The sequence below is a fragment of the Dama dama genome, chromosome 13 (assembly GCF_033118175.1).
Source record: "Dama dama isolate Ldn47 chromosome 13, ASM3311817v1, whole genome shotgun sequence".
Lineage (NCBI taxonomy): Eukaryota > Metazoa > Chordata > Mammalia > Artiodactyla > Cervidae > Dama > Dama dama.
The window spans coordinates 52,152,080-52,168,921 of record NC_083693.1 but is presented as its reverse complement, the minus strand read 5'-3'; the positions used below and the strand labels follow the sequence as shown (position 1 = coordinate 52,168,921).

The window sequence follows — 16,842 nt, the reverse complement described above, 5'->3', positions numbered from 1 at the left end:
GCTGTTTCCCTTCTTAGAGCAAGGTGTCTTAATCCTAAACCAGAGGAGCTCCAGAAACATTCTTCTTCTATTTATGTTTTCGTGGAGGGCTCTTTTCATTCACCTCTCACAGGTGACATGTCACTCAGGGAGACCTTCAGTGAGCCTGTCGCACGTGGTCCCCATCGGCCACTCCCTCACATTACCTTGCTTTACTCTTTGCCTAAAAGAGTATGGCCTTGTGGCTAAGTGCAGGGGGTGTAGAGCCAGGCTGCCAGAGGTAACACCCCAGCCTTGTCCCTCCCAGTGTGTGACCTTGGGTGTGTAATTAACCTCTTGAGGCTTAGTTTCTTCATCTGTAAAATGGAAGCGATGAAAATACTTTCTTCTTGGACAGTCACAAAGACATACAAACTGTCTCACACTCAGCATACTGTAGTGAGCACAAATGTTAGCTACTATTTTAGCCTTCACTGCTCTTTGCAATCACTTTATTTATTTACTTATGGTGGTCTTTTTCCTTGCTGCTTGTTAGCAGTTACCAGGGACTTTCTGTTGTTCAGTGCTGAGTTTAGGATCTCAGATAGGCTCCACAAATATGTTTATGTATTTGTCAAAATAATGAATGATATTCTATCAGTATTTAAGAAATTTCAGATCATGTAGCAAAACAGCTGCCTGAGCTGCCCAAATGACAGGACAGACCAACAGAACCCAAGCCGCTGTTTCTTGCCTGGATTGAAGCTCAAACTATTTCTCTGTGTTGTTATTATTTTTACCATACCTCCCACTTCGTGGCAAAGCTAAGATGCTGCAAAGTTTTATAATCTCTAGTTTGTTGTATGAAAGTAATAATAATTTTCTGTTGGTTTTCAAACAAGTTATCTAATGATACTGAATTATACTAGATATTGCTTTTTCAAAATACACCTCACCCCTTCCACCCTTCTTTCCTTCTGGGATATGCCTGCTACAAACCAGTACAAACTGGGAAAGACAAAGAACTGACACGGAGAAAAGTTGGAATACCAATAATGCATCTTTCTAGCATTAACATAACAATAATTGCTACATCTAATAGTTTGCTTATAGAATTTCAAACTGGCTGAGACTACACAGTGAACAACTAATAAATGTATAGTGTTTCAGTGAGGCACGAAAATACAAAATTGGATAAGATAGTCTGTTTTCTGTCCTCCGACTTACCCCTTTATCACAGGACCACAAATCGCTCTGTAGGTGGAGCTAATGCACCTGGTGCTGCCCAAGTACCTACCTCTCCCTTGCCTCGATCCCTGGTAAAAATTAAGGGTGTTCCCAATGTGCCCTTTGGGCTGTGGGACAGCCCATCTAAAGATTGTCCCTAGAAAGACCTGCTTTGCCCCTGCTTTATTTTTTTAGAGAAGAATTAATATCAAAGAAAATGTCTGATTCTGACTTTTCTGTCGCTGCTCCTGTCCTGATGACTTATATAAGGTTTTCAAAGCCTGATGAGAATGATTGTTACTATCCCTGGCAAGGCTAGAACAATGACCCACAAGAACTGGGCTACCGGAAGCTCTAGACTCTCCAATGGGAAGAGGTCACACTGGCGACAGCCACAGTGCATTCCATTTGTTTGCCATCCTCCTATAATAAATACTGTTTGAGAGACTGGTTAGCGTGTTGTAAAATTGATAAGATTCAGGTTGCCAAAGGCATTTCATGAATTTCATAGGTCTTAATTTACGTTGCTATGGTAACTGAAATGTTGGAATTTCCCAAGATTAGAGCTTTTATATTCTTAACTTTAGAATGGTAAAATAATGTAGATTATGACTCTGGACTTGGTGTTTGCTCTTGCGTGAAACATATTTTCTGTATGTGGAGTGTCCTATCTATGGTAAGGTGTGAATGAATGTTCAGCCACTGTAATTTCAAAATTAGGATTTCTGACATCCAACCTGATTTTCTTATCTACATGTATGAATCTTGATGGCCAAGATTTTTTTTTTTTTTTCAAATGGACAGTCTTTCTCTAAAGAGAAAGAGGGGGTTGGAAGGGGGAGGTGGGAGAAGTAGAATTTTTATAGTAGTAGTTCTAGAACAGTCATCTTAAGGACTGATGTGAATTTGGCTCACCTTCTCCATCAAAGTGAATTTCTAGCATGTGCTGAAGCACTTGATGCATTATTAACACGTGTTTTAAGAAAAGACACTCTGTTGAAGCATTTAGTGAGCCAGAACTGTCTGAAGTGAGAACGTGAGATATAATGAGCCCCCTGCCTTGAGACAGGAAGATAACTAAGAACCCTGTGCGCTGCTCAGAATCACATGTATTGATCATGTGGACCCGAAGCAGCTGGGACATGCAAGGCAAATGACCTAGGATGGACCCGAGACAGGAGTCTCACCCCTGCTGGAACCCAGCTTACCTTATATCCTGATGATTTGATGTGCACGCCGCGTTTGGTCAGAGTAGATTTCATTCGGATGAAAAAGGAACGCTCAAGGGTGTTGTCAGTGGTGAGCAGACTGGGGCTGGTTGATTCCACTGAAGAATATAAAAATACATACACATGATTTAGATCTCTACACAGCCCCTTTCAGCTACTGCTCAGGTGCAATCCTTGAGTTCACTAAAAATAAATGACTGATGGGTGCTAAGAGTGTAGTAATCAATTTATCTCATTTAGAAAATATTTACTTTGCAGAAAATAAAAAAGGAGAATTAATATATCCCAAGAAACTCCATTCTGGTTTCGAGCAAGAGCTTTTCAGGTCTTTTTAGGTTTCAGCAGCCATCCAAGTGGGATCTGATAGTAATTGTAGCATATCATGAGGCTTGGCTGGTGCACACAGAGAGAACAGTCACAAAAAAGAAGGACCCCAGAGATTTATGGGATCAACCAAGACTCAGGTGGAGATGCTTCTGATCAGAGTCAGGACGACTTGCTTTTTGTTCTCCCTGCAAATCCCTTCTTGGATCAGTTGCTTGCTGGGGAGTTCTGAGCATGATGACACCACCAAGAATGGGGCAGCCATACCCTGACCAGAGTCCTGCCCTTCTGAGTTATTTTCCTTCATTATGGGGAATAAGAGGCCTAACATTTTCTCAACTGACCGGAGATAGAGGGCTGAGAATGGGCTATATGGATAAAAACAAAAACGACTCCCAAGATCAGCTTGCTCTTGCTGTCACTAGTGGCAGCTTATCCCCAGCCTAGAATAGAAAACATCCTCTGTGTTTCTACCTCTTTGCTTCTGAGAAAATCATAGTTTCTTCTCTTAAGACAGCTCCTCTTTCCCTTTCAATGTATTTAAGATTAAGCAGAGTATGTTTTGACTTATAAAACTTAAAATGGAAAAAAAAAAAACTTAAAATGGTAGTTTTCATTTTTGCTGATCTAAAACCACCTTTATGCAGGTCAGGAGGCAATGCAAATCTATTTTCTTTAGAAATAAGCTTCTATGGTATTTTACACATTTAAGTATTTTCCTGAAGAGAAGTTAACTTGGGGGTTTTAAAGCCTAAAAAGACTCTAATTTTACTCTTCTAAAATATACTTTAAAGTTTTTCTTATTATTCTAAAGTTAAAAAAAATTTCAACAACAAAACATTGCTCTATAAGAACACTAATTTTCTCTAGGATGAAGATCAAGAAATATGTGTAATAAAGAGATTTAAGAATTAAGTAGGTGAGAAAATAGCTATTAAAAAACAAAGAAAAAATAGGCAAAACAAGCTTTTCAATTTCAAATTATGAAACATATTCCATATATTTCTAAGGGGAAGAAACATCTATTTTTTAATATTAAACTTGATGCTCTGATGAAAGAAGAGTGAGATAATAAGAGAAGCCTTACTATTTGTGGTTGGGGGCTTGTATCATTCTTGCCTTCACCTGACTATATTTTCCTATATTTATGGCATTTCTATTCTGGGGTGATGGAACCAGTGACAAGTGTCCCTTCTTATGTGTCTCTCTCAAGATTTTCTTCTTTTTTTTTGTCTTAGCACGGATCTGATGTCATTTTAAATGTACAGCTTTTTATCACTCGAGGGAAAAGCAGAGCCATGTTATATTTAGTACTTTCATTTCTTCTGATTAAATATGAATTACTATGAAATTTTTCTCATCATCTAACATGCCATAATACGCCAACAGCTTTTTAATACACTATATAAGCACAAACTTCTGCTCTAAGAGTTTAATTTGCCCCTCTAATCCAATCACATCAACCTTATTTCTCTTATCAGAGATTCCCATTTTGAATTAAATGAGCTCATTAGTTTTAATCAAAAGCAGAGAGATCAAAACTTAAACGTAAATGCTTTAGATCAGAACTGTCAGTCAGCCGTGCAGTTCTATTTTACTAAAACACAAGATCAGAGACCCTTAGAACCAATTTTTCTCGTAAGGGATGCCGAGAGCTTGAAGATGCTATATCTCCCCCCCTCCCTTTTTTCCTTCCTCCCAAGGACAGATTATACATTTAAGGTTAGACTTAATTTATAGCAGTTTTTCATCCTGGTGGAAATGGAAAAGTATGCCAATCTACTAGGGTCCCTTTCACTTTTATTGGCCCTGGTCCTCAGAGACTTGAACTAACGTGAAGCCAACAGAATTCACATCACAAACTCAGCTTTCAGAATTCAGCTCTGTTCAGTGAGATTGTGTTTGCAACAGCCGAGGAAAAATGCAACTTCCCAGAAAAGTGAACTGTGTTTTAGGGCTGAGGTCCAAGAAACCCTGACCCAGGAAGGAAGGAACCACGTAACTGTAGAAAGGCAAATAATTCAGGCATCATTAGAAATTGTTATCATTTTCAGTACACGGAGCTTTCACAGGTAAACACTTAGCAGATACTTTAGAGACCCCAGCAAGGGTGGTTCCCCTTAGGGGATGAAATGGGAGACATAAGCTCTACATGAGCTATGGAGGTGAACATTGCATCCTGCTCTGGCTGGGCAGTGAACACAGCATTCCCCTGCCCCATGGGTTAGATCGTCAATATATACAGGAGCAGAAGGAAATGGCAACTCACTTGCCTGGATTCTTGCCTGGAGAATCCCCATGGACAGAGGAGCCTGGTGGGCTACAGCCCATGGGGTTGCAAAGAGTTGGACAGGACTGAGCGATTGAGAATATACAGGAGCAGCCTTCATTAAAACCAGGACAACTGGTGTGAGAGGAATTTTGAGGTCAGATTTTGCCCCAGTGAAATCTAGATTGGAAATCGAAATAATAACTGCTCCTTACACTTTATTTCAAGAGCAGGGGGGTATGGTGCGAAGGGCAGTGAGGGAGAAGAAGAGAAGACAACTTAGAAAAGATAAAGATATCTTTAATTTCTGATAAAGATTTCTGCTTTAACATGGCTTTCTGAGGACAGGGGCGGAAGTAACCTGCCACACTGGCCCTTTCAGAGGCCACCCAAGAAACAAATCCCCAGTACACAGGTACCATGGCCACGTGACCCCAAGGGCTGGCAAATGTGCTCTGGTTATCCCAGCTCTGACAGGGATGTCTCTCATGTAAAGAGACGTAATCTGCAAGTGACAGACAAGAGCAGCAGTTTTAGAAGAGAAGTTTCTAAGGGTCTCAGGTGAGAAGCATGGATTTTGATGAACGTTCTACTGGGAGAGAACCAAGGGAGCATGGCCTTGGTGACGTGTGACATGACTGTAGCATGGAATAGAGAAAGGATGTGTGTGTGTGTGTGTGTGTGTGTGTGTGTGTGTGTGTGTGTGTGTGTGTTTTGGGTGGATATGAAGAGAGGACGATGTAATGAGAAAAGTGTCCTTAAGACTGGTGCTCTGTAAAGACTGTGGAACCAAAATCTATATCAAAAAAGCATTTTAGAGTGCTTTCCAGATATCAGAGGCTTTTCTGTCAACTTTTTAAGACAGGCCAGGATCGCTGCATGATCTGATAAAAAAAGAAAAATTGAGATTCAGAGAAGTTATATTTGCTGCCTGAGACATAGGAGAAATTGATGGGTAAACCTGGATTAAGTGGTCAAAGCCCAGATACGGCCCATTGTGACCTATGAATTATAAACAAGGAACTGAAAAAAGAAAACAAGGCCCACACAGATGAAAGCTAGATAAAGAAATAGACTCTCTTTTACTGACTCTCAAGGGCCTCAACTTTTAAATAAATCTAAATGATCTCAGCTCTTGAAATGTCAATTTCTGCATATTTTGTGAAATTTACAGAACAATTTATAGCAAAAGTTGTAATAATTTTTACGTTGGCAAATGCCACCATAATGTGAAAGCATATCTGTGTTATTCCCCCTCTGTTGATGATTCCCTAACTGGTACTGTAGTTGCTGCGTCCTTAGCATGAAGAGGCAGGAAGCAGTGGCAAGGGGGGAGGGAAGGAGAAGATGGCTGGGAACCATTCTGTTCTCTCTGACTAATCCAAGGTCCAGGTGTTTGCTGAGCACTTTTGGGACTCTCCTTGGGGTTCCTGCAAGAGGGTGAGGCCAAGGCATAAAGACAGCCTTTCTTTTTAGCATACTTCAAATGTTTGCTGTGCAATACTAGGGTCAGAGCCCTCAACTGCTATGAAATCATGATGGAAGTGAGAAAGAAAATTAGGTTTTGAGACAACTCTGTTACTCCTTAAGTGTGAGCAAAGTATTTTTCCTTTTAAAGGAGAAGTGGAATTGGACTGAGTTGTTAAGATACGAAGTTAAATATACTCTTCCCCCACTTCACTGCTTAATTGAATCTTTTCCTTTTTGAGATATTCTGGGCAAAGTGCAAACAACCAAAATGACCTTCATAAGACTAGGGAAGAGATGTTGGGCCATTTCACAGTTCTCTTGATAAAGTCAAACTTTCATTGGCATGTGATGTTATCTTTGTTAGATACTATGTATGACTTGGTCATAACAGGTAGCAAGGCTTCCTTGTTGCTGCCTCATTCACTCTAAAAGAAATGTAGTACTTTAGGACTTTAGAATGTGACTGGTTATTTCTTTTCTTGCAAAAGGTTCCCTGCACTTCCTCTGCCAGTTGGAAATTAGGTTTGATCATGTGACTTTCTGTGGCCAAAAGAATATGAACAAAAGTCATGTATTGCTTTCAGGTGGAATTTCCTAGAAGAGCTGGTCACTAGGCCCTACTTTCTCTTTCTCACTGCTGTGTTGATTATCAACGTTTCAGATGGTGGCTGCTCTATTGACCTAGGTCTTGGAATGAGGACAATAGGGGGCAGAACCTTTAGCTCATCTTCATAGAAATAAATCTTTTGTTGTAATTTGGGGATTGCTTTTTATTGCAGCTTAACTTAGTCCATACTGACTGATGAAAATATCAAATCTTTACCATTATATAGAAATACATATTGTCCAAGTCTCCCAGATAGTCAGTGGCAGAGCACATAGACATGACCTGTTCATCCCACTCCGAAGTTCAGGATGTGGTCAATATACTGTTCTTACATTTATTTATATCCTCATTTTATCTCTTATGCTAGGGCAGCAGGGTGGAGACAGGTCTAACTTTGATTCTCTATAGCACATAGGGAATATATATATATAATTTATATATATTTAATATATTCAATAACTAATATTCATTAAATATTGACATTAATCTAATAAGATCTTCCCAACTTAGTAGTAGGGCTTCCCTGGTGATTCAGACAGTAGAGAATCTGCCTGCAATGTGGGAGACCTGGGTTTGATCCCTGGGTCAGGAAGGTCCCCTGGAGGAGGAAATGGCAACCCATCCCAGTATTCTTACCTGGAGAATCCCATGGACAGAGGAGCTGGCCAGGCTATAGTCCATGGTGTTGCAAAGAGTCAGACACGACTAAGCGACTAACACTTTCAACTTCATAGTAGGTCAGTGGTAAAAATAGTATGTCAATGGTAAAAATAAATCTTTTCTCACAGAAATTGTCCCCAGCAGATTTTATGTTTATCTAGGATGATAACTGTGGTAATTTAAAACTGCTACAAATTCTTCAATAGTCCTTCAGAAAGATGGAGCCTGCTTTCTCTCCCTTTGACTGTGGGCTAGACTTGGTGACTTACTTCAGATAAATAGCATGTGGCATTCTTGGTGATGTATGGCTTGGTCATGACAGGCAGCATGACTTCCCTGTTGCTGCCTCATTCACTCTAACGGAAACCAGCTGCCATATTGTGAGGACACTTGAGCAGTCCTCTGGGGAGATCAGTGTGGAGAGGAACCGAGGCGTCCTTCTCACAGTCACATGAGTGAGCTTAGATGTGGGCCTTCCTCCCCAAGTCAAGTCTTCAGATGACTATGCTCTGACTGACATCTCCATGGCAACCTCATGAAAGACCCTGAGCTTGAACTACCCAGACAAGCTGTTACTGGATTCCTGACCTATAGAAACTATGTGAGATATCTTTGCTTTAAAAAAAAAAAAAGTCTGTAAGTATTTGGGGTGATTTGTTATGTAAAGATAGATAATATAATACCCACGTGGAACCTTTTTTTGGAAAAATCATGACCTTGTTTTGAAATGTGACAACACGCACATGGGTAAAACTCATGTGATTTTTCGAAGGAATGCATTGCCCAGAGTACATGGTGAATTCACATATGTAAGGAAAGCTACCTGTAGTGCTGATTTTTATAAGTGGGGTCTATGTTTTCAAAGCTAAATGCTCAACTGATTTTTTTTTTAAATGCGCAATTTGCAAAAGGTGCTATCAACAGTATCATCTGCAAGACTGTGACATCTTGAAAGGCAGGCTTGACATCTTGCTTATATTTAGTTGTATCCATTCCCTGCCCTTCTCCAGCCCCCTTCATCCCCCCAAGTACCTAGGATTACATTTTAGGTAAATAGACACTCAGTTTGCATGTTGAATAAAGTAACATTCTGATGCTTTCTTTCAGGAAGAATTAGTCTTTGCCCCTGCCCTTCATTCTCTCACACCAAACATCTTGTCCCAAGAAGCCTTTTTTTTTATTTTATTTTTTGTGTGGAGAGGAAATCATTATGTCCTCTTCTTGTATTCATCTCTAAGGAAGCATTTTCTGCTAAGTGTTATTTTCAGAGTCATGGACCAGTGGGTTTGGTAGGCAAAAAAGGATTGGCCTGATTTTGCCTAGGATTAGAGAAAACTTTGTTTTCTGTCTTTAGAGAGTTGGTCTCCATCCCACTGGCCCATCCTCTACCATGCGCCAGGGCAATTTTGAAGGGGGTGATGGGCATCTGTAGACTACACGTAGATGCTCAGCCACTTGTGGGGAGACAATGTCCACTATTTCTTGAGGACCCAGGCTGTACTAGCTTTTGGACATCAGGCAAATGCAACTGCAGCCGCCATCCTCTGGTTCAGCCACCAGCTCTCTCAGCTTCAGCGCTTGCTTGGGAGTATGATGGAAAAGCCATATTTATTGAAGTCTCATTAGGGCTGGTTCCTGCTCCCACTCAGTTGTGAGTCTTTAGCTTTGTTTAGAAACTTATGAATCATTAACTGAAACTCTAGAGCATAGCTGTGAAAATAATTGTGGCTCAATAATGATGCAATAAACTTCTTTCAAAGTAACGTTAAAAATAATCCGCCAAAAAAAAAAAAAAAGAAGGGGAGGAAAACAATAATAATCTGCGAACCCGTGCCACCTGTCAGCATGAGCTCCCCGGCAGTATCTGCCTGCCTGGGATGAGAATCGGAATGCATGAGGCTGGCATTCAGGCTTCCTGCGCCTGGCAGGGGTTGCTACTTGGGGAGGCTGTCCCCCGAGGGAGAGGAGCGCGTTCAGCTGCCGCCTGCTGCTCCACAGTTGGTGTTTGGATGATACCACTCCGGGGAAATACACACAGTGTCAGAGTCAAGCTGCTACCAGTGGGTGTTTCTGTACACAACTAGAAGCATCAGGAAAGTTCAAGGGGAAAAACTGGGTATTGTAAAGATAGCCTCTGAGAGTATATGACATCCGGCGTGACCCGTTCGGCAGCAGGCTCTGTGCTCTAAAGTACCTGCCATCTGAATACTGCAGGCGATGGTTTTAAATCTTCCTGGAGACTCCCTATAAATGTTGCCACTTGAGGGATCCATTCTGGGAGAAAAATATAGCACGTCCTCCCGGGATGCCTCTTGGATTCCATTACCAGTATTGCGTATGGGATCGAGTGTGGCAATGCTTTTATCACGACTATAAAGTGGTTACGAGCCAATTCCTCATATAAAACATACTCAGTAATGTTGAGGCTTTTTTTTCCTTTTCTGTTTCCTTCTTTTATTTCCTTCCTTTCTCTCTTTCCTTCTTCTTCTTCTTTTTTTTTTTTTAATGACAAACACGATGTCAGACGAAGGGCATCAGGACTTGGTCTTTGTAGTACAAAACAAAATAACAATACATAAACACCTTTGTGAAGGCAGCTTGAAACCCCATGTTTTCTATTAAAAAGTCATGTTCAATCTTCACTGTTGATAGAACCGAATAGCTAACACAGAGAACACTGTATATCAGAAAGGTCAATAGTTATTATGAGCTACAAATATATTTTTTTCCATCCTTCAGGCTGTTTAGCGCATATCACAGCATGAGCAGCTGTCTTCTTTAATGCTTTTAAAATTAGAATCCCAAAGAGGAAGAAAAAATTATGGTTGCAATGATTGCTCTTTGCTTTTGTAAGTTTACTTTAATATACTATTTCATATACATGAATCTTCTGTGCAGCCTATCCATGGGGCAGTAACCAGTTGCCAGTATCGAGTTGAACTGCCATGTTTATTTTCTTAGCATTCTGGCCAAATCTCCATCTCAGGCACAGATGTCGACATACCATATTTTCAAAAGGAGTCATATAGAGGAGTCTGGTTACAGAGACACTTGCAAACACACACATATGCATTCTGCCTTTTCATTGCTTTAAAGCTCTGTGACTAACTACAACAATGCCATGTGATGAGAAACAGTTATGCAGCACTGGGTGAAAAATCAGGCAGTGATTCAAACCACGGATGCACAAAGTATCACTTTCCACCTGTAGGGGTATGGACGGAAGGCGCCTTACATGTTGTTAAAGGTTGATCTTTTGCCTGTGCCTGGAACTCCTGGCCCTTACTAGGCATACAGCCCTAAAGACAGTGAGTGTTTTAAATAGCACATACTGGATGTTATAGCTCACTCAGTCTTTGTTCAGTTATTTACAGTAAATACATAATGAGGATCTATAATGAGCTGGGATAGTTTATAACAACGTTTTCATTTGAGAGGAGGAGAAAATATATAATAGTTTCTGGTAGTAATTAATGCGGTATAAAGAAGAGTGATGCAGGGTAAGACACTGGCATGTGATGAGAACCACGTTTTGGTCACGTGGCACAGGAGACTAAGTCACGTGGATATTGGTAAAATCGCCATACCTCTGGGCTCATGATTTGAGTTGCAACTTCATCACTAAATAGCTTTACAGAAAACTGTTATTTGGATAGATATGCACCAGTGCTGATAAAATTCTAGAAATGTTACCTTTGGACTTTAGTACAAAATTAAAATAAGTGATGTGCTAAGGATGAAAATTGAACCTGTAGGAAACTAAGGGAGGAGTTACTAAGAATTGGACAGAGAGTCAAGCCTCCCAGATGAATGTATTGGCATTGTCATTTCTTTGGGGATCTCTAGAGAGAGCAGCTTCGCTAAAGAAGTGGGATAAAGGTTGAGTAAATATGTGATATACTTCTCTTTGGTGAATATTGGTGATGAAAATAAAGAGATCTGAGTATGTTTATTGATTGAGAGGACTGAGTTTAAAGTTGTCTGTATTAGAAATGGTAATTGAAGAATTTAAATCCTAAAGGATATTGTATTAGTAACAGAGAAAGAGAGGTGAGCCTCTGAAATGGGGGGAAGAAAAACAGGATGTGAGTTGAGGTGGCGGGGGAAAGGGAGGGAGGGGAGGGAGAGAGAGGGGAAGGTGATGGGAACAGGGTCGTTTGTGGAGATGAAGTATGAGAAGGAGAGGATTTTAAGAGTTTAAAAAAAAAAAAAAAAAAAGCTGTGGAGCAGCCCATGTGGGCAAAGCAAGTAGGATCAATAGAAAATAAGTAATAAGATTATACAGCAGTTAGAAGTTGCATGGCTCAAATTTAAGCACACTGGTTTTCTAGGGGGCCCTGAAGATAATGGCATTGTAAGTTTTTCTAGGCCATGCTCAACAGGGGGCTTTTGCCAGAGATGGGAGCAGACACAATGGGAATGAAAGAAGGACAATAGAGAGAAGGACTCCAGAGGGTTAAGAGACAAACATGTGAGGAGGGAGTGATGAAATGGGGAAGAGGGGAGAATGAGGGGGAAGGGATGGTGCTATGGGTGAGACAGCCAGTAAAGGGCACTTTGTTCCCAGAATGATTTGTGAGAATGCTGTTTGTTGCTTTTAAACAAGTTTGTGTTCTATATCTCTATTTTTCCTATGTTCATAGAAAATCTGGAAGATAATGTGAAAGTATAAATAAGAAAATAAATATGCAGTTACCTTATCACCCAGAAACTATTAACACTGATATGTTTTGTTGTTCCCTAATTTACTATTTATATATATATATATATTTGTTTCAAAATTAGGATCATACCTGAGTATCTCTCACATTTTTTAATGTTAGAAGTCATAGCTCACTCTGTGATAATAGCTGGGCTTTTATTAGACACTGTTTGGGGAATAAAAGGATGTTGGGGCTCCAGTGGTCTTGGCTGTAAGGCAGCTTTAAAATTAAGTAGTGATAGTATCTGCATGTGTCCATATCAGTACATCACTTTCAAACACTATTTTTCCTGACTGTGTAATATTCCATTGCATGGTGATGAATTTCTTGGAAATTAGTCTTCCTTCAACTTTCTTTTTTTCTCATTTATTTTTATTAGTTGGAGGCTAATTACTTTACAATATTGTAGTGGTTTTTGCCATACATTGACATGAATCAGCATTGATTTACATGTGTTCCCCATCCTGATCATGTCTTTGGGTAGATTTCTAGAAGAAGTATTACTGGGTCAAAGAGCATAAGTTTTTTTTTTTTAAAGCTAACACGTATGATTTGTTTTTCAAAAAAGTTGTGGTGTCTATCAGTTTATATGTTTATCAGCAATATTTGATGTTCATATTAATTTCCATCTTAATATTTTTATTATTTGATAAAAAATATTAAATTAGAAGATATCCTAAAAAGCATTATGTAAAAACATCTCATGTGTTTAATTTGCATTTTTATTTCTAATGATGTTGAATAATGTTTTAATACTTGCCATTTGAATTTTTAGTGATTCATGTATTTATGTCCTTTATTTTCCACTTGAGTTTTATTATCGTATCAATTTTAATGATACGTGTGTGTGTGTGTGTGTGTACACACACACACATATAGGGTTTCCCAGGTGACTCTATGGTAAAGAATCCACCTTTGAATGCAGAAGACATGGGTTCAATCCCTGGATCGGGATGATCCCCTGGAGAAGGAAATGGCAACCCACTCTAGTATTTTTGCCTGGGAAATCCCATGGACAGGGAAACCTGTCTGGCTACAGTCCATGGGATCGCAAAAGAGTTGGACACGACTTAGTGACTAGTCAACAAGTCACTAGTGTCCAACTCTTTTGTGATCATATATATATATTAAGGATACTATGTCTGCCACATTTCTTGCAAATATTTCCCCATTTTTTTGCCTTTTACTTCTTTTTATGGTGTTCACTGATACAAAAATGTTTTTAAATTTTATATAGAGAAGTCTATACATTTTTCCCTTTGAAACGTTTGTTGCTCTCATACCTTAGAAAGCTTTTCCTCTGTTTTTTCTAACAGATACTTGGCATTTTAAAAACGAAGCATGGTTAAAGGTCAAGGAATGGCTGTGCCAATAGACGGCTGAAGGTAAGTCAGGAAATGAGTTTGTTGAGCTTGGGCAGTCAAGGAGATGTGTGTGGAACTGTCACCCCACCTGGAAACTCTGATGCTGGCATCTGTGGCCTCCTAGTGGAGATGGCTGGACAGACCTCAGAGCACAAGCCTTCACCATTGAGGTTGGTCAATGAAAGGTGTGGGCATCACCGATGGAGAGCAGCATTGAGAACAGGTAAGGAATGCTGTTTTTTTTTTGTTGTTGTTGTTGTTGTTTGTTTTAATGTGCTGATATTGGGGGGAATAGTGGGGAAGTGGCAGTGCGTGCGCAGGTGATAACCACTGCTCTTTCACGTTGGAAGAGTCAGAAGCAGAGGAATGAATCACAGCCTCTGTTCAGAGTGAGTTCTGAGTAGTGGGCTTCAAGGAAGAAATGTTTCAATAAAAGTGAATAGGCAAAAGTGGGATTCGTGGAAAAGATGGTGGCAATTGATGTTTGTTCCTAATGAAGGTTCTCAGATAAAAATTCAGGACACCTTGCAAAATGTGAATTTTAGATAAACAATGACTGTTTTTTGGTGCTTGGAAAAGAATCCACCTGCCAATTCAGGATGTGGGCTTGATCCCTGGGTTGGGAAGATCCCCTGGAGGAGGGAGTGGCAACCTACCCCTGTATTCTTGCCTGGAGAATCCCCATGGACAGAGGAACCTGGTGGGCTACAGTCCATGGGGTCCCAAAGATTTGGACGCAACTGAGCATAGCACAGCACAAATATTGCATGGACATGTCCAATTCAACTGGGAATCCTGTATTTTTATATGTTAACTCTGGCATCCCTGCTCATGGAAGAATGAGGACTCTATGTGGCACTGAGGAAAGGGTTGGTGTGACAGTCACCTGGTTAGCAGGAAACAAGATGGAGGCTTTCAGGAAATTGGCCTGGGACGCAGAAAAAGTTCAGAATGGCTACAACTTTCTCACTGGAGAGTGTTAGAGAGGCAAGCGATAACTGAAAATCTGAGTGAATATTGGCGCGATGGCATGGCTTTTAAAATTTGCCTCCTCAGTTATGGGGTCCAGCACAATGACCAATTTTTATTTTCCCACATGAACGTGTGTGTTCTGGGGATAGAGCCTGGTTGACGGGTCTCCGCAAATGTCTCCCGAGGCAGTGTCTTCTGCTAATTTACTATTTTTTATCATACAGGAATTTGACAAGGCAGCTAGAATTTGTTGATTTTATTATGGCTCTATTTCAGCACATCTTGAAGTGGTTATTTTTCAAAATGTTTTCAGTCTGACGTACTGTATTAAATCCATCATCAATAAAGGATTGAGGTTTATTTATTGGAGACTATTCTTAGTAACATTATTTATACTTTACAATAATTTAGAGGAGCCAGAAATAGGAGATAACCTGATAATTATCTATATCTGTTATTTTGCTAACAGATATCTATTTTTGACATCATCAGTTAAGCAAAGTTTCCTTTCTCTTATGATCACAGCATGTTTCAATGACCACTGCTCCATCTCAGGACCCAAACAAAGTCCTCTAATCCCCTGGCAGAAGTAACCCTGCTTTGCTCCCAGGAAGACAGGGCTCGATCCCTATGGTCTTGGTCAGCTAAGATACATGTAGGCCTCACAGTGAATGTGCAGGCATCATTCCCATATTTGAGTTTGATGATGTCATTTGTATATTGTTTTCAAGGCTACGCACAGTCTTCCCAAGTAGTGGGGATAAAAAAAAGCAGTCATTTTCTAATGATTGTATTTATAATGTTTGCAATTAGCTCTGCTGTAGAATTACCCTTTTCCTTTCAAGTTGAAAATATAAAGGCTATTTATTGCTAAGGGTGATGGTGAAATTGGGTGCAAGTAGCCTTTTCTCAAACTGGGTGCAAAGCAAATGTGTTGATACTACTTAACTGTCCTCTTCCCAGCTTCACATATAACTCTCTAATGATGTACTTGGCATTTTTAACATCAACACTTTAGCACTGTATCAGATGGCATGTGAGTCTAAACGGTATATTCTATAATGCCAGATGATTGTTTTAAAGACTGGCACCACATATTTCGTGTTGCCTGGTAGCAGAACACTCTGCCTACATTCATTGTCATTGGTTTGCGGCTCACCCGTATCATGTCAGGGACCCTGGGTGTTTATGGATGCCTGTGCTCTAGGTCTTCAATTACTTGAACTTACATGAGAGTAGGCCGTCCTTTGCCCACTTTGCTATTTTATTATTGCATTGATTTCTAATAAACTCCATATGCATGTCATAGCAAACACCCTTTTCCAATAACACAAGAGATGTCTACACATGGACATCACCAGATGGTCACTACCAAAATCAGATTGATTATATTTTTTGCAGCTAAAGATGGAGAAGCTCTACATAGTCAGCAAAAACAAGACCAGGAGCTGACTGTGGCTCAGATCATAAACTCCTTATTGCAAAATTCAGACTTAAGTTGAAGAAAATAGGGAAAACCACTAGACCATTCAGGTATGACCTGAATCAGATCCCTTATGATTATATAGTGGAAGTGACAAATAGATTCAAGGGATTAGATCTGATAGACAGAGTGCCTAAAGAACTATGAGGGAGGTTCATGACATTGTACAGGAGGCAGTGATCAAGACCATGTGCAAGAAAAAGAAATGCAAAAAGGCAAAATGGCTGTCTGACGAGGTTTTACAAATACCTGAGAAAAGAGGAGAAGCAAAAAGCAAAGGGGAAAAGGAAAGATATACCAATTGAATGCAGAGTTCCAAAGAATAACAAGGAGAGATGAGAAAGCCTTCCTCAGTGATCAATGCAAATAAATAGAGGAAACAATAGAAGGGAAGGATGAGAGATCTCTTCAAGAAAATTAGAGATACCAAGGGGACATTTCAATCAAAGATGAGCACAATAAAGGACAGAAATGGTATGGAACTAACAGAAGCAGAAGATAATAAGAAGAGGTGGCAAGACACAGAAGGACTATACAAAAAAGATCTTCATGACCCAGATAACCATGATAGTATAA

At 40.0% G+C, this 16,842-nt stretch overlaps 1 protein-coding gene across 1 annotated transcript in view; it reads right to left on the bottom strand.

The window, feature by feature from the left end:
- Positions 1–16,842, bottom strand: part of NPAS3 (neuronal PAS domain protein 3) — a 923,008-nt gene that overhangs the window by 66,847 nt on the left and 839,319 nt on the right. The window contains exon 7 of the mRNA XM_061159149.1: positions 2,394–2,512. Within this exon, the coding sequence (XP_061015132.1) occupies positions 2,394–2,512 (119 nt within the window). The remainder of the gene's footprint in view (positions 1–2,393; positions 2,513–16,842) is intronic.